This window comes from Urtica dioica, chromosome 2 (genome assembly GCF_054948205.1).
Source record: "Urtica dioica subsp. dioica isolate 48M chromosome 2, U.dioica_male_clone48M_v1_H2, whole genome shotgun sequence".
Classification (NCBI taxonomy): Eukaryota; Viridiplantae; Streptophyta; class Magnoliopsida; order Rosales; family Urticaceae; genus Urtica; species Urtica dioica.
In genome coordinates this window covers 52,527,330-52,545,637 of record NC_142757.1, presented here as the reverse complement: position 1 = coordinate 52,545,637, position 18,308 = coordinate 52,527,330, and the positions used below count along the sequence as shown (strand labels likewise).

General features: G+C 34.3%; 3 protein-coding genes across 3 annotated transcripts; 2 read left to right on the top strand and 1 right to left on the bottom strand.

Annotated features, from left to right (window-relative positions):
* The first annotated feature begins 9,180 nt into the window (after positions 1 to 9,180).
* Positions 9,181 to 9,763, top strand: LOC149405560 (protein LITTLE ZIPPER 2-like). The gene is made up of 2 exons (XM_089607093.1): positions 9,181 to 9,317; positions 9,409 to 9,763. Exons 1-2 carry the CDS (start codon positions 9,214 to 9,216, stop codon positions 9,635 to 9,637), a joined length of 333 nt encoding a protein of 110 aa, XP_089463219.1. The 5' UTR covers positions 9,181 to 9,213; the 3' UTR covers positions 9,638 to 9,763.
* Positions 9,764 to 12,906: 3,143 nt separating this feature from the next.
* LOC149405559 (CASP-like protein 4B1) lies at positions 12,907 to 15,016 on the top strand. The gene is made up of 3 exons (XM_089606477.1): positions 12,907 to 13,306; positions 13,397 to 13,532; positions 14,596 to 15,016. Exons 1-3 carry the CDS (start codon positions 13,050 to 13,052, stop codon positions 14,785 to 14,787), a joined length of 585 nt encoding a protein of 194 aa, XP_089462603.1. The 5' UTR covers positions 12,907 to 13,049; the 3' UTR covers positions 14,788 to 15,016.
* A 2,050-nt stretch (positions 15,017 to 17,066) lies between these two features.
* Positions 17,067 to 17,432, bottom strand: LOC149405558 (putative WRKY transcription factor 33). Its single transcript, XM_089607844.1, has one exon. The coding sequence runs from the start codon at positions 17,430 to 17,432 to the stop codon at positions 17,067 to 17,069; it is 366 nt and encodes a 121-aa protein (XP_089463970.1).
* Positions 17,433 to 18,308: the final 876 nt, after the last annotated feature.

Sequence of the window (18,308 nt, the reverse complement as noted above, 5' to 3'; positions counted from 1 at the left end):
ATAGTCCCTCAAGCATGCCCTAATCTTTTGATTCTTGAGCCCTTAAAATCGTTAAACTCAATTTTCTAATCCACTCTTAGAAATTATTGGGAAAAGGAACATCATCTCTACAAAACACACAAAACACTAATATCAATGACCGTTCATGCAATAGGGCAAATCTCGTTCACAAAACTTCTCTCCGTCTAAGTGTGAACATGACCGTTGATAGTAGATTGTGACATTGCATATCAACTATTTCGAAAGTAACAAATATCTATAAACAATTTATTGATTATATTGCACGAAGAAATGCAACTTTGAATGCATATCGACGTTTAATCATTTCCTTCATCTTACAAATGCTACTTTTCCTTTTTAAGCATAGCTAGCTGAAATTTCAAATTGTTGAATGAGATCAAAGGACGAGATTCTTTAGGACTAAAGTATGTTGTGTGAGAATTAAAGAATACTAAAAACAAAAATACTCTTATTGGTATGTTGTAGTATAATCAACGACTGCCATCGTAGATCATTGTCATATCTTATAAGTAGAGCCAATTATATGTTTCTTTAGTGCCAAAATTGTCATTTAAGTTTGTCTATATGTATTTGAATTAAATAATTAAATAAAACGAATGGATCACTTGTAAGATCTTGTCACGCCTATATATATATAACGTTGAAAAACTCTAAACGACCAAAAAACAATAACAAAGTTACAAATTAAGCACATAATGAAAATTACAATTAAGGTATAACTTCTTTATTTTTTTTTACTTATTGATTAATTAGTAAACTTATATTATTTAAGTAACTTATCTACTATTTGAACTTGTTAATTAATGAATTAAATTATGTAACTACTAATTATAATTGAAATAAATGTCCACCTAGAGAAGCTACTGATTAATTATACTTAGTTAATAGCTGTTATTTATTATTTATTGATCAACTTATCATAAAAAATTATTATTAATAACGTTAATGAATTAATAAGTTAATTAATTTATAAATAAGTAAAATTAATATTAAATTAATTAATAAATAAAGGGTCCGCTATATATAGCCTTATAAACATAATTAAATTGCTTAGCTAATCTTTCATTAATTGTAAATAAATAGTCATACATTTTTATTAACGTGATCATATTTACATAAATATCCAAATTTACTTAATAGACTAAAGGTTATATATGAAATGTTTGTGTTGTTCACACAATACATCATCTGAATGGTTATTTACATATAATTAACGTAAACTATTTAGCAATTCACAAATTTAAAGTGATTTAGTTACTTAAAAATTTGATAAATAAATAAGTTATATGAAAATAAAAGTAACCTAAAATGGAATTGAACACAGGATATGGAGAGGTTGTTAAGAAAGTGTTAAACCACTAAACTATATCAGTCAAAATAAAGGTATAAGACTGATCAAACAGAGATGAAAAAACAGGCTCTAGGCAATACAGGTACCTAAAAACCTGATTTCAGCCCACAAACACTTGTCTTTAAGAGATTGGCAAAGTACTCCTAAAACTAATAAAACTCACTATGAGCCAGCCGGTGTTCAATGTTTATGTTTATATAAAATAAAAAGAAAAATGAAGCTTCGGGTCAACTAGTCAATTTCGAGAAGTCGGCGATCTCGTTTTCTCCTAACACACAGCCGAGCAAAGTAAGAGCAATCAAGGACATCTTGGGAGCTAGACTTACGGATGGGTTCGACGTGTACCTTGGTCTGCCTACTTTCTCGATGCGTTCAAAAATTGTCCAGTTCAGTTATCTCCGGTCTCGGGCAGTTAAGAGGATCAGCGGGTAGAGCCAGAAAATGCTATCGATGGGTGGGAAAGAGACTCTCATTAAGTCAGTTATTCAGTCTATCCCTACCTACGCGATGAGTTCATTCAAAATCCCGGCGGGGGTGTGTGAGGAAATCGAGAAGGCTTGTGCAGATTATTGGTGGGGCGAAGATGGTGGGAGGAAAAGATTTCATTGGCAGAGTTGAGACCGTCTTTGCAAGCCTAAAAGTGAAAAGGGGGTCTCGGCTTTAGAAGTCTACAAGATTTTAACCATGCCCTCTTGGCTAAGCAGGTTTGGAGATTAGCGAGAGCACCTCATATCTTAGCAGCGAGAGTCATGGCCGGTAAGTACCATCCTCACTCGTCGATTATGGAGGGGAAAGTGAAATCCAGCTGTTCATATGTATGGCGGAGCTTGCTTTGGGGTATCGAGTTAATGAAAAAGGGATGGCGGTGGCGAGTGGGTGACGGCCAGAATATCAAGGTGTACGGTGACAGGTGGATTCCTTCTCCTTCGAGCTTCATGGTGCAATCCCCTGCACGACTTCACCCATCGGCGATTGTCGACGAACTAGTCATGGACTCCGGAGGTTGGAATTCCAGGCTGATCCGGCAGGTCTTCCTACCCTTTGAAGCCGAGAAGATTCTGGCCATAGCTCGGCCGAGTGGCAAGAAGAAGAATTCTATAGCATGGCACTTTGGAAAGAGGGGTGTCTACACGGTTCGGAGTGGTTATTATGTCGCAAGGGAAGCTAGGAAGGCTGGGGAGACCCCCGACACCTCTCATAGAAGACGAGACAAACTGTGGAAGATTATTTGGGACATGGACACTCCTCCCAAAATAAGGACGTTCTTATGGAGAGCTTGCAAGGACTATATCCCGACACAAGGTAATTTAGCGAATCGATCTATCCCGGTGGCCCCGATCCGCCTTCAATGTGGTTGTACATACGAGTCTTCCGTTCATGCCCTCATTTTTTGCCCGTTGGTGGAGGAGGCATGGGCCAACTCGCCTTTTGAGACCATTAAAGAAGCAAGTCAGAGCTGGAAGCTTAGAGATATCCTCGTGGGAGCTGCGACGACCATGTCTAAGCAGGAATTTTCTTCTCTTGGAATCTTCTTGTGGGATATTTGGAATCAGAGAAATAAACACCTCCACGAGTCCCGCAGCGATTTCCGCCATGTTTTTTCTCGAGCTGAAACTTTGCAGATGGAGACGAGGCGATGTAGTATCCGACAAAGGCAGCTCCCTCATGCCGAGAGCCGGGTTTCGTGGACACCTCCGACGAAGCACAGGTGGAAGATGAACGTAGACGCGGCGTACCCCACCAGCGGGTCTCAGATGGGGCTGGGCGGATGTATTCGAGACGCCAAGGGTCACTTTGTTGCAGGCTTCAGCAGGTCCAGACCCAAGGCGATATCGTCCCTAGAGGCGGAGCTGGAAGCGCTTTGAGAAGGGCTCTCTTTCGCGACGAGCTGGGGCTATACTCCATGTGAAATGGAATCTGACTCCAAGGAGGCCATCACCATGCTCATGACAAGGACGCCAGTTGCAGATGAATCCGGATTCCTCGTTGATGACCTCAGTGATTTGGCGAAGCAAACCAATTCCAGCTTTAGTTTTATTAAGAGAGAGGGCAATTATGTGGCTCATACTCTCGCGCAATTTAGTTTGAAGGCTTGTAACCCTGCTATTTGGATTCATTATCCTCCTGATTGTATTTCAAACATTATTTCGGCGGAATCCGCTGTCTTCTTCCAGAGGTTTTAATAAAGCTGGTATTTCCCAAAAAAAAATAAATAAATAAAAAGAAAAAGGAAACTTGAAAAGTGCAACTGTTTTCTTTATACAAATTTTGACCATCTTACAAGACCCGAGAAAGATATTTAACTTTGATTTTGACATTAGCTTTACAGAAATCAATAGCACCATCAAAATATGTTGAGTGTAGGCAAAATTAATGGTAGCTATAGGAAACTCATACAAGAAAAAGAAAATGCAGATAATGGGATTATGTAATATAAATTGATGTGAACTCGTTGGAGAGATTCGTCAGAGTTCAATTTGAGTGGACCGTCTATCGGAAGGTTGTGATATAAACGAAGCTTTCGTGCTCGAAACCTTCGAATTAGGATGGATGGAATGATGCCACGATGGGTTGCGAAATTTCCGTCGATAAATCGGACGAACGCCACAAGAATTTTGAGCACAAATTCTTGATAATAAGTTCTAGACTAAGAGAATCCTCACTAAACACACAAACACACTTTTTTTCATATATCTTCCAAGATGCCCATACTAGAGCTTACACACACATATATATAGTCTAGATAATAACCTCTAGACACAAACCTTAGATATTCTAATTCAATGGTTATAAAACCAAATGAATGAAAAAAAAACCACAAAAATAAATAACCATAACCTCTAAGAAAATAAAAACCACCAAGTAATGAAAATTAAAAGCTAGAGGTTACAAACAAGTAAAAAAAAAACATCCAAATTTGTTGATAAGTGCATTGGTCTTTCTTCACATTGATGCTTGAGATGTCCTCATCATTCCCTCCGGGTTGAGAAGGATTTGCCCTCAAATTAAATTGTCTTTTCCTTTATTTTTTTTTTAATTTTTTTTTATTATTATTACCTCACTTTCTTGGCACATTTGTTGTTGGTCTTTGAAAATTTCTTTTGGAGAAAGTGATGACACAGTGATGTCGCGGTGGTTGTGGCGGAAAGTGTACTTGTTGGTGAAGCCGTTGTGAGATACCTTCCGGTCGAATTGCCATGGCCGTCCGAGTAGTAAATGTCCGGCCTTCATTGGAACCACGTCGCAAAGAACCTTGTCTTCATATATTCCGATTTTAAATGGAACGACAACTTGTTGAACAACTTTCACACCTCCATTATCGTTGAGCCAATGGAGCTTGTATGGTTGTGGGTGGTTGGTCATCGATAAATCAAGCTTGTCGACCAAGGTAGTACTAGCCACGTTGGTACAACTACCACCATCAATGATCAAACTACATACCTTGTCCTTGATGAAGCACCGTGTTTGGAAGATTGTTTTTCGTTGAGCGTCGTCATCTTCCTTAGCGAGCACACTTAAGGACCGACGATTCAAAAGTGTGAGACTTTTTGGGATGTCATTGACCGGATCTTCTTCGTTCTCTTCTTGTTCTTCCGTCGACTCTTCATCGGTGGCGTACTCTCCATTTTCCGTCAAGATCATGGTGCGCTTGTTTGGACATTGACTAGCGATGTGCCCTCGACCTTGGCATTTGAAGCACCTTATGTCACTATTTCTTGACATGTTGATGCCGGTCTTGTCTTGAACATCATGAGTGAGTGACGTGGGCGATGGTGGAATCACTATTTTGGAGGAGCTTGATCCTTTATCTTCTCGTTGTTGGTAGGGCGTCTTCCAAGGAGTCTTTTCAACGGTCTTGAAGGATCGATTGCTTCCTCCGCTTAATTGTTTCTCTATGATATATGCCATGTGGACCATTTCTTCAAGCTCTACGTAGTGGTGGAGCTCTACTTCATTGGCGATGTCGATATTGAGCCCGGCTAGAAATCGAGCCATTGTTTGTTCTCGGTCCTCCTCGATGTCGGCGCGGCTCATCAACATTTCCATCTCTTGGTAGTATTCTTCCACACTTCGGCTTCCTTGGTTGAGTCGTTGAAGTTTGGTATAAATTCCTCAGTGGTAATGGCTTGGCACAAATCTTTTTCTCGTGATTGACTTCATTTGCTCCCATGTGTCGATGGGGGGTTCGCGATTTTTTCTTCTATTTAATACCATTTGATCCCACCAAACCAAAGCATAGTCATAAAACTCAAGGGACGCGAGTTTGACTTTGCTTACCTCGGAACAACGTCGATCGCCAAAAATCATATCGACTTTTCTCTCCCAATCAAGATAGGCTTCGGGATCATTTTTCCCATAGAAGGGAGGAACCTTCATTCGGACGTTGGCTAGTTCATCTCGATTGTGATTTCGATATCGGTCGTAACTTCTTTCCGACCCCTGTTCATCGTCTTGGATGCCATTTTGGTGTGGCGATTGTATTCGCCGATGTCTTCGATGTTGATAGTCTTGTCGATGGAGTCGGTATTCGCCTTGGTCATCGCTCTCGGATTCGTCGGGATATTGACGGAGTGCATACCTTGGTTGTCTTCTCGCGGCCGGTGGGTTAGGACATCGTGGTGGTGGAAGTTGCGGTGGTGGAACTTGTGGTGGTGCGGGAGGTCGTAGTATGGCTTCTTCGAGGATGGTGAATCTCATATTCATATCTTCAATCAAACCTTAGAGCAATTCAAAATTCCTCGGCATGTCGTTATTGTTTCCATCGTAAGACATTTTTTTTTCTTTTTTTTTTTCTCTTTTTTTGGTTATTTTTTTTCTTTTTTTTTCTATTCTTTTTTTTTTTGCTTCTTTTTTTCGTTTTTTTTTGCTTTTTTTTTTTTGAAGTTGCAATTGCAGATACAAAACTAGGAGGAGAAAGAAGAAGAAAAAATAATAATAAATAAAAAAATGGACACCTTTGATAGAAATTGGCTCTGATACCACTTGATGTGAACTCGTCGGAGAGATTCGTCGGAGTTCAATTTGAGCGGACCGTCTATCGGAAGGTTGGGATATAAACGAAACTTTCGTGCTCGAAACCTTCGAATTAGGATGGATCGAATGATGCCACGATGGGTTGCGGAATTCCCGTCGATAAATCGGACGAACGCCACAAGAATTTTGAGCACAAATTCTTGATAAGTTCTAGACTAAGAGAATCTTCACTAAACACACAAACACACTTTTTTTCATATATCTTCCAAGATGCCCATATTAGAGCTTACACACACATATATATAGTCTAGATAATAACCTCTAGACACAAACCTTAGATATTCTAATTCAATGGTTATAAAACCAAATGAATGAAAAAAAAACAACAAAAATAAATAACCATAACCTCTAAGAAAATAAAAACCACCAAGTAATGAAAATTAAAAGCTAGAGGTTACAAACAAGTTAAAAAAAAAACATCCAAATTTGTTGATGAGTGCATTGGTCTTTCACATTGATGCTTGAGATGTCCTCATCATAAATGTTAAAACTTTACAATGGATCAAATTACAGCACATATTCAAGAAATTGCTTATGGACATAACGAAGATCACCTGTTTCACCAAGGATGGTATATCTTTGACCGAGTCTAGTTGTTCGTTGTTCGCAAGTGCATAATCAATACCTTTGTATTTGTAAAAGTAATCAAGTCAAATAAAAAGAAAAGCTTGAAAAAATCAGTGAACTCTAAAATTTACTACTGGATAAACACGTAGACTGTAAAATGTACCGAAGATAAATACATAACAACTACACACACGGGTTGAATAGTTCAAACAAGCCTGAGAATAAAAGATTGGAGACTTTGTCAAACTAAAGTTATGTTTTTTTTTTTTTGAAGGCAACTAAAGTTATGTTTTTGGATATGTTTTTGGGACTTTTGATTTTGAGGGCATGAGTTGAATTCTGCCAAGAACTGAGTTGGTGTCTGACTAAGGTACATTGGAATTTTTTAATTGGTCAGAAATAGAGAAATCCTTGCCAAGTCGTATTAAATTGTTCATAGTTTCGTTCATAGAGTAAAAAACTTGTAGCAGCCATTCAAACAAGATTATTATAGTTATAGTTCTAGGAACTGGTATTACTCGTGAACAACCATAATTTAAATTTTATTCACGAGCTCGTTAAGTTAAGAGCCCTTGCGCGAGAGTGTTTAGTTGGAGGTGTTTTTTTTAATTGCAAATAAGGTTAGTAGAAATATATTTCAATTATATTTCGCCCGAATCATATTTTTTCAATTAGTGTAAACGCCAATGGATATTTTAGAGAATATACGGCTTCTCATATCAAAATGCACCCTTTGATTTTTGTATTCAAAGTGGGTATTATGAGAAAGGAGAAATAGAATGTATAAATATTAATATATGTCTTTTATAGAGTATTGACTATTGAGAGATACTATAAGTTGTTGTTACTGTAGTGCCAAATTATGGGGACACCAATATGCCACTTGAGATATTATCCTTCATAACATTCAATGCCGATATGATGACTTCTCCAATATTATTTATTTGTATATGTTATAATTATTTGTCCAAGTAAAAAAAAAAAAAAAACTAGTCATATTCTTTTATATACAAGGCGAATCATATTTCCATGGAATCATATTACAAAAATGATGTATAGCTCCTTACATATATTTTTTTTTGGTCATAAGTAAATCATTTAGTCACAACTTTTAGACATTTTTCTAATAATCGGCACCATTGATTCTTTTATTTTTAATGACGCTTCGTTAAAACTTCTCGAGGCAAACCCAGAGAGAAAAACTAAAGAGAAGAAAGAGTGCCCTAGAATATCATTAATGAGCGGCTTCCGCCCCAATAAGGTACAATCATAAAATTCCGCCTACGAAATCATGTTCGTTTTACAAAAATTCCCATGTTTTCAATAAATATTTTTTCTTATTCACCGGTTATTCTCTCTCACCTAGTTAATTGAGACTCGAATTCTAACATCTAATAGCCGCACATACAAATTAATTTATTATTTAAGAATATATGAAGATTTGAATTTGAGATTACTAAACTGTAAGTTTGTGATAAAATAATTATTCAACTATTCTCTCTCTCCCACGAGTTCTTCTCCCGAAGATCGTCTTATAATAATAAATGCAAACCACAAGTTATTAACTACCCTGCTGAACAAATGAAGTAACGTGATTGGAAGTATGTAGTTCTCTAACTCGTTGTTGATGTGATCTCAAAATTAAAAGAGACAAATAAAGAGAAATGTGTGACTAAATATTCAGTTGAACTAACAAAAATCATAGGAGAGTTTCGCCAAGGCCAATGAAAAAATCTTCCGCAAATTATTGAACCGAAAAACTAAATTTGATCGTATCTCTAAATTTTTCGGAACTGGAAATATAATATCTTTAGTTCGATTCGTATGGAAAAGAAAACGTCGGCTCTGAGACCCAATATTATTGAACAATTTAAAAAACTTTTGCCAAAATAAAAGCATGCCACAAGTACTTAATAATAATTAATCAACTACAACAAAGTCTAAAAATTACACTATTTAGGGTGTTATATAAACAATTTAAATAAACATGCAAATATAGATCGATTTATATTGAAAAGCTCTTTACTTTTTTTTCCTTACTAGAAATCATATGGAATTCTTAGTTAATCTCCTTTGTCATCATGATCTCCCCTTCTTCCATCATTGCATATTAAGAAGAGAAACCTCTCTCTCTCTCTCTCTCTCTCTCTCTATATATATATATATATATATATATATATATATACGTACACATATGAAGCACTCACGGGATATAAATACACGAATTGTATACAGCCTAAATGTGTGCGAGTCCAGAAGAAAAAGCGCATTCTAGTATTTCTCTCTTTTACTATAACAGGAGAACAAAGCGATCAAAACTTCAAGTTCACAGGGTAATTATCAAGTCAGTTTTTTTTTTTATATATATTTATTTACTTTCTATTTTTTGCAAATTAGACCAAGCTGATCATGTTATTATACATCTATACATATAGCCGAAGAAGAATGATATGCGATGAGATTAATCCTCCGAGATCGGACGACATTATGGTGATGAACATAAAGCTGTATTTGGAGAACCAAACTATCATCGAAGAGAACGAGAAGCTGAGAAAAACTGCCAATCTTCTTCGTCGCGAGAACTTGGCTTTGTTCTCCGACTTGCAGAGGAAGCTTTCGAATTCAGCCCACAGATCAACGGCTATTTTTGCTCTTCGCAAATGACTCCTCTCTTCTCTCTACCAATATTGCAACTATGCTAAGCTTGCATATTAATATTCATGAACTTCATGCACGTGTTATAGATTTATATGTACTTTTTTTAGTTTGATTAATAATAGTGGAAAGTCTTTTGATAGCCCCTGTTTGGTTAACTTTTCTATTTTTGTTTTCTGTTTTCTGATTCTAAATTCTAGAAAACAGTTTTAGAAAAACTGTTTGGTTATAAATTCAGAAAACAGATTTAGAATCATGTTTCTGTTTTATTTGAAATTTGTTTAGAAAACAGAAAACAATGAAAAGTTGTTTTCTGTTTTATCTCTATACAATTGAATGGAAAACATAACCAAACAACATTTAAAATATTCTGAAACGTAATTCTAAATCTGTTTTTTAAATTTAAAAATTAGAATAAGAAAGCAGAATTTAAAAACAGAAAACGAATTTAGAAAACTAAACCAAACGGCCCCAGACTCTTTTCCATAAATTGGTTCAAATGTAAAGTAGGCTATAGAGTCCAAGACATATTAGACACTATGGAAACCATATTTAGTCCAAAATAAAATTAGGGACACTACTTAAAACACAAGGTAGATTCACATGATTATGAACAGAGTGCCATTTTTTTTAATGAACAGAGTGCCAAAAATTAGCCCCGAAAAAGAAAGAAAGAAAGACCGAAATACATTGACTTATAAATCGAAAAAAAACCACTGTGTACAGTTACAAGAACAAAAACACACTGAAATTTTTCTTCAATATCTCCAAAGTGATGGTTTGAACTTGTGTGCCTTATCCTCCAAGGTAACCACTTTGCGAAAGAGTTTAGCTTGAATTTCACAGAATAGATAATTCAGACAAAATCAGGAAAAATTTCAGGGAATTTTGGAACGCTGCGATAATTTGTATATCCAAAACGCAGCGTAACACATCGTCACGTTTCCTATTGCAGTCAACGCTGCTTGAAGAGCCACCAATATCTTTCCCAAAAAAAAAAAAAAAAATCAACCAAGATTAAAGTTCATACTTTTTTCTTGTATATATTCGAACCATAAGTATGTAATTAGATCATAATAAAAAGTGTTTAAAACCTCAAGAGACTCGGAATTGTAGAAGAAATGCGATGTACACGCACAAAACGCTCCACCAAGTAGTGGCACCTAAAAAAACCAGAAAAGAATCAATTTCAAGATTCAATGAAGAGATATTCCCAAAGAAAAATTTCATTTTGTAGACTTTAAAATTGGGAAAATATCAAGATTATACCTCTTAGTTGAAAAATATCCAAAATTGGCTTTTGATTCAAATTTGGACAAAAATGTCTTTTTAGCCAATTTAACCTCTAATTTCCGATGAATTCCAATGAATTTAATCGGAACTCATCTTAATTGAGATAAAGGTAGATTAAGAAAAATAAAATTCTCTTTCATGAGCTGGTTTTAGTTGTGACTTTTTAAAAAAAAATAAACACAGTTGGAAAGAGCAAATTTTTTTAGTCCTAAAATGGACAATTTCCATAGTCTTTTTCTTTTTTTAAAAAAATAAACACAGTTGGAAAGAGCAAATTTTTTTAGTCCTAAAATGGACAATTTCCATAGTCTTTTTGGAAAAAAAAAAAGAAGAGGAAGCGGAGTTGGATGGTTTAATTTTGGACCTTTAAAAGGATTATATATTAAAAAAAAAAAAGATGAATGCTTCTTATCATTAGTTAATTAAAATCAATACCGGATAGTATAAATATATATATAGTTGCAGTCATGGTTTATAGATTTTTGTTATAATTTTGTAAAGATAAACATATATTTTTGTAAGGAAAAACGGCGAGTCGTGAACAAAAATATTATTAAATGTTCTATGACTATCTACAACTTAATACTTTAAACTACAATATCTTACACTCCAAATTATACTATCTATAAAAATTAATTGTATCTTCAAACTAATATGGTTCATGTATATTTTTAATAGAGTTGTTGACGACAAAAATACTCAATGTTTTCGATTTGTTGCAGTTTAATACTTATTCTTTAAAAGTTGCGAGAAAAATACGCAATGTTACACTATCTTTCATCTATTAATACTTGTCCGTTAAAATGGATAAAAATACACATGTAAGTCATTTAAGTCGGAAAAATTAAAAATAAATTGATATCCCGTCTATTTGATCCGAATCCTCTTTGCCCTAACGAATTTTCGTTTATTTTTATATTTATTTTACACTGAAAATGCTTGAATACTCTTTATAATAAAATAGATTATAAATATATTAAAGTAACAATAAAAAAGAGTAAAAAATATTTTTATTTCCTTTTTAATTTTAAATTATTTATTTTCTAAAGCATTAAAAAATAAAAATTAATCATAAATAAAATGCTATTCACATAAAGTTTGCAAAAAATAAAAAAATAAAAAAATCACATATATATATATATATATATATATATAAATATATACACGCTCATGGTGAGGAAAGAGAGAGAGAGGATATGATATATTATTTAATTTTTTTTAACATAATACAAAAAAAAAAATTATATTTATTTTTAATTTTCCCACTTAAACTACTTACAAGTGTCTTTCCATCCATTTTAACGGACAAATTATATTAACGAGGAAAGATATTGTAACATTAAGTATTTTTTTTGCAACTTTTAAATAATGAATATTAAACTATAACAAATAAAAAATGTTGAGTATTTTTACCGTCAATAACTATTTATACTATTTTATAATTTTTACTTGAATTTAAGGCTTGTATTTTATAGACAATGCTATTATTGTATTCTCTAAACATTTTGCATGATTTTAATGTTATTTTGCTGATTCTCAATAAAAAAAAAAAAAAAAAAAATATTTGAACATGTATATAATTCTATTAATCTTATGTACATGAAAAAAAAAAATCTTGCAGACAGTGTCAAACTTTACATTCTCTATTTAATAAACTAGTTATTGGTATACTATTTTCTATATATTTTTTTTTACAATAATATCATAGCACTTGAAAAGAGAAACTCGAAAAATTCTTTTCATCGTGATTACTATTATTGAATAGATCGGATTTGCCTCCAGACTGGTTCCAACTACAAATCGAACATTCCTGTCTTCTAGCGTAACCATATTAACTGTATATAATAAAATAAGGACACGTGTCGGATGACAAATGGTCCAAGCATTCAAGCGGTAAAATAAACTAACAGCTCAGACAACAAGGAAAGGAAAACAAACGCAAACGCTTATCTTCCAAAAACAAACCCAAATTTTTTATTTTTATTTTGGTCTCATTTTCCACAGCTGTCTTTTCGGTGCCAACAAGAAAATAAAACAACAATGATTAAAAAAAAGAATAATAGTAACAACAACATATCGTTACTTATCCGATTCTGATTTCTTTCTTTTCTCTCTCCCTCTAAAAAAAATGTCGACTCCGACGAACGAAGACGGAATGAATCACACGGCGGAGATTTCGCCGGATAAATTCGATCCGGCGGCGGCAGTGGCGGAGGAGGCGGGAGTGACGAGGGTTCTGAGGCGGTGGAAGAGAGAGGATCTGCTGCGGCGAGGCTCACTGGGACTGCGTGGAATCGCGTTCATGTTCTCTCTCCTCTCCTTCGTGATCATGGCAAGCAACAAGCACGGCGATTGGAAGGACTTCAACAAATACGAGGAATATAGGTTTTCTTTTCTGATCATTTTTTTTTCTGTTGTTTTGCAGTTTGGTCCTTTGATTTGTAGGTATTTATAAATAAATACGTGGGAGTGTAGGTACGTGTTGGCAATATCGATATTGTCGGCGATTTACACCGCTGGGCAATCGCTTCTGAAGGTTCACGAACTGTCTACCGGAAAAGACCTGTTCGATCGCTGGAAGTCCGCTATCTTTGACTTCGTCGGAGATCAGGTTCGTTCCCGGTTGCCGGTTTTATTTATTTATTTATTGTTTTTGTTTCGTATTAATTAATTTAGTTTTGGAAGTATTTAAGGGATTTGATAAGGTTGTAGTAGATAAGAACAATGGAATTCAATGGAATGTCCGGGACTGTTTTGTATTGTAAGGTAACCAGAAATTTATATATAAAATATCTTATAAATATATATAAATTAAATTTATCAAGAAAAATTAAAATATCCAAAAATATATCAAAACATAAAATGATTTTATTTCATATTAAAAAAATACAAATCAAATCTCTAAATTAGAGTTTAAATATCCTTAAAACATTAATTTTCTAGTAAATTCTTCCAGGCAAGTTAAAATAATAGAAAACAAAATTATATAAATTAAATTAATTATAAATGTATTCCTATATGCAGTGCACTTTACTTGATATCAAATTATTAAAATAAAAACATGGATTTAAGTGAAGAAAAAAATTGAAGGAACAAAATTAGTTCTAAACTCCATGCACACACACATTTAGAACAAAAATTTTTGAGCCTACGTGGGTCCACCTCTGCTTGTAAAGTCACATTGAAGTTCATTATTGAGGCTAATTAAAACTTGTATGAAAATAAGTTCAAGACATTTAAGTTCAATATTTTTTTAATTAAATTTAAGTTTAAATTTGAATGCTTAGTTTGGTTGATATTAGCTATGTGTGAGGGCTTTTAATGAGATCATTCCAACTTTCAATCTCAAAAATATAATTTTTGTGCTCGGTGAAATTCCTGGTTTTTTTTTTAGCTATGTGTGAGGTTTTTTTTTTTTGGGACATGTTAAATTAGTTTGTTCTTGGTTTTGTTTATCATAACAAAATAATGTGTCTAGTTTGTTCGGTTTTCAAGGAACCTCTTTGCATTTTATGCATACACGAATTGTAACTTATATTTTAACATATGAAATTCCTCTCATATGTATTTGTACATAATTGAAAAATGTACTCCTGATTATGTTTGTTTCATTTACCATAGCCAAATTCAATAACATGACTTGTTTATATATATATATATTTATATATATATAGATTGCAGCGTATCTTTTGATGTCGGCAGCTTCATCAGCCGTTCCCCGGACAAATGATTTTCGAGTATCTCAAGATAATATATTTACCGACTCTTTGGCCTCATCTATAAGCATGGCGTTCTTAGCATTCGTCGCCCTCGCTTTATCAGCCGCTCTTTCGGGATACAAATTATCGAATAATTCTTATATATAAAATTTATTCATTAACGGTATAAGGTATCGAATAATTTATCGCATTTGAATTATATTTTCTTACAAATTGTAAGTAAATTCTCGTTTGTTAAATTCTTGATATTTTTTTTATTCTTCTATTACCTGGGAAATATTTTTGTATGATCAGCTGTAGTAGTTTCATCAAGATGAGAATGCATGATGAACTCAATCCATTTGTTAGTGCTTGTAAAGAATGTAGTTAAAGTTGATTGGTGTGAATAATCAATAACTATATTAAATTGTCATTTTGACATTTTCCAAGCTCATTCTCCTACTCGTAAAAAAAAAAATTGGACTTTAATATGGTATGATGATCTTAAACAAACATATAAACTTTACTTAGTGTTAAACAAAAGGCAACTAAATAATTCTACCTTGCTTCACAAGCAACTAAATTAATGCCTACATCAAACATTATTCCTCTTCTCAATTTTTTTTCCCTTCTAGTAACGAATAAAAAATGTAAAAATCAACAACACTTCCTATAACAAAATAATAGGAAGTGGAATGTAAAAATCAGCACCACAATATTAAATTCTCAAAAAAAAATTCCTTGAATTTTCTACATTAATTCATTGTACTCCTGATTTTTGTTGTTTAATTGTCATCTATTTATAACAAAATAATATGCCATATCCAAATTTGATAACATGACTGGTTTATATGTTATTTAAATATATAGATTGCAGCTATCTTTTGATGTCGGCGGCTTCATCGGCCGTTCCCCGGACAAATGATTTTCGAGTATCCCAAGATACAAATTATCGAATAATTCTTATATATAATATTTATTCATTTTGGGATACAAGTTATCGAATAATTCGTTTGTAAAATATATCATTTATATAAGAGCGTTCTAAAAATATGGTCAAAAGCAAACATCTTTTTTTTTGTTTTAGTCAATGTTTGTCAAACTTTAGGAATATAGTCAAACGGACTAATAAGCCAAAAAAAAATATTTGATTTGTCTTTATCTATTAACAAATTCGTCACTTTCTCTCTCTTACTTTTTTCCTATATTTTTTTTCATAAAAACTTAAAAAAACCATATATATCTCATATGAACTCGAAATTGAGTGATTCCAAATCCTACAGATTCGTGACGCCGAGATCTTCAAAAATAGATCTATTGTGTTTAATAAAAATTCATTTTTAATGCCATAGATGTAGAAAAATCACATTATTTCCTTAGACATGGAAATAACTGGAAATTTTCGGAAATCATCTGGAAATAAATGGAAACATAAACATGATGAATTAAACATGAATTTTCATCAAACAAATTGGTCTATTTTTTAAGATCTCGCCGTCACGAATCTGTAGGATTTCGAATCACTCAATTTCGAGTTCGTATGAGATATATATGAATTTTTGAAGTTTAGATGTAAAAAAAATGTTTGAAAAAAAGCAGGAGAGCAAAAGTGACGAATTAAAAAACAAGAGAGAGAAAGTGATGAATCTAGAAAAAAAAAACGTTATATTTATTTAAAGACAAATATGTAATTTTAATCCATTACCTCTAGTGCCACTTAGTATGATTGACTATTTTTTCTAAAACTCTCCAAATGTGAGCTAAATCCCAAACTTTGAGTTTAAGGTGTCTAGTTAGTTACAAAATTCTTCATTTAATTGTCACATTTGAATTGTAGTTTCTTACGCACTGAAAGTATATTTTCTTACAGTGTAAGAGGGTTTAAAAGTTGAATTTTGAACTCTTGATTTTTTTTTTCTTCTTAAATTTCCTGGGAAATATCTTTGTATGATCAGCTGTAGAAGTTCATGACGAGAATGCATGAATTCCATTGATTTGTCAGAGCTTATTAAGTAATGTAATTAAAGTTAATTGGTGTGATTAATCAATGACTAAATTAAATTGTGGTTTTGACGTTTTCTACGCTTAGTCTCTTACTTGTAAAATAAAACAAAACAAAAATCAACTTTATTTAGTGTTAAAAAAAAAAAAACCAATAACATGTAAAAATTGCTATAAGCAAAAGGCATTATGTTGGAGCTTCCTTGCACTCTACCTTGCTTCACAAGCAACTAAATAAATGCCTACATCAAACATTATTCCTCTTCACAATTTTTTTCCCCTTTCTAGTAACGAATAAAAAATGTAAAAATCAACACCACTTCCTATATCTATCTAACTATACATTTCAACATGTATAAATACTCCAAACTATATCTAACCTATTACAAGTGGTTGGTATTGGTCCAAAGTCCAAACAAGTTAGCACTAATTTTTTTTTTTTCTTCTTAAGCTAGAAATGAATCAAAGAATGACTCATTCTTTTGCCCTTTGGCCTCGTTCTCTAGCCTCGGGGCGTACCCGGGAAAACCGAGGTTCCCTTGGCGTTGCATCATTTGAAGAGTGTACGGTTGTTGCTGCGGAGGAGCCGCGGAGGAGTTATTGTTATAGGGAAGCCTCGCGTCGATAATTGTGGTCGAAAAAGTCGATTGGCTCGCCAGATTATTGGGCAACGGCCTAAGTGGCATCATCGCGTTGGCATTGGACGGGTTTTGATTCGGCGCAGGCCTGCTTACCACGTACCCGCTGCTCCCTCGGGCCGCGGGGACGTCGTGATTGTGCTTTCCCTCATAAGTCGTGATCACGGCTTTCATGTCCTGCGAGGCTCGCTCCACGTGCTTCCTCACCGGACACCCCAGGGAAGTACATTTATAATAACTCCTGAAAAATAAAAAAATAAAAAAATTGAGAATGCTTTTCTATCAAGAAACATTCGCTCCAGTTGCAAAATTCAATACCATCAGAATCCTCATTTCACTAGCAGCCAACTTAGATTGGCCTCTCATCCAGCTCGATGTGAAGAATGCTTTTCTAAACGGAGAACTGGAAGAGGAAGTCTACATGCAACTCCCACCAGGATTTGACAAAGATTAAGGAGCCAACAAAGTCTGCAAACTCAAGAAGTCACTATATGGACTAAAACAGTCCCCTCGAGCATGGTTCGGAAAATTCACCAACGTGCTCAAACGTTGTGACTACGAGCAGAGTCAAGCTGATCCAACACTCTTCTCAAAAATCTCCACACAAGGCAAGCACACCATTCTCAGTGTGTATGTGGACGATATAGTCATCACCGGAGACGACCTGGAAGAGATCAGGAGGCTGAAGCAAACTTTGTCATCTGAGTTCGAAGTCAAGGACCTCGGCAGCCTACGATACTTCCTTGGCATGGAGGTAGCTCGATCAGAAAAGGGCATCTCTGTTTCCCAGCGCAAGTACACGTTGGATCTCCTCAAAGAAACTGGCATGCTTGGCTGCAAACCAGTTGACACTCCGATGGATGCCAATGTGAAACTTCTAGCTCGCACCAATGAGGCCGCCACCGACAAAGAAAGATTTCAGCAGCTCGTAGGAAAACTCATCTACCTAACTCACACGAGACTAGATATTGGATTCGCAGTGAGTATGGTAAGTCGATTCATGAGTAATCCCTCAGAAACTCACATGGACGCAGTCATGAGGATTCTCCA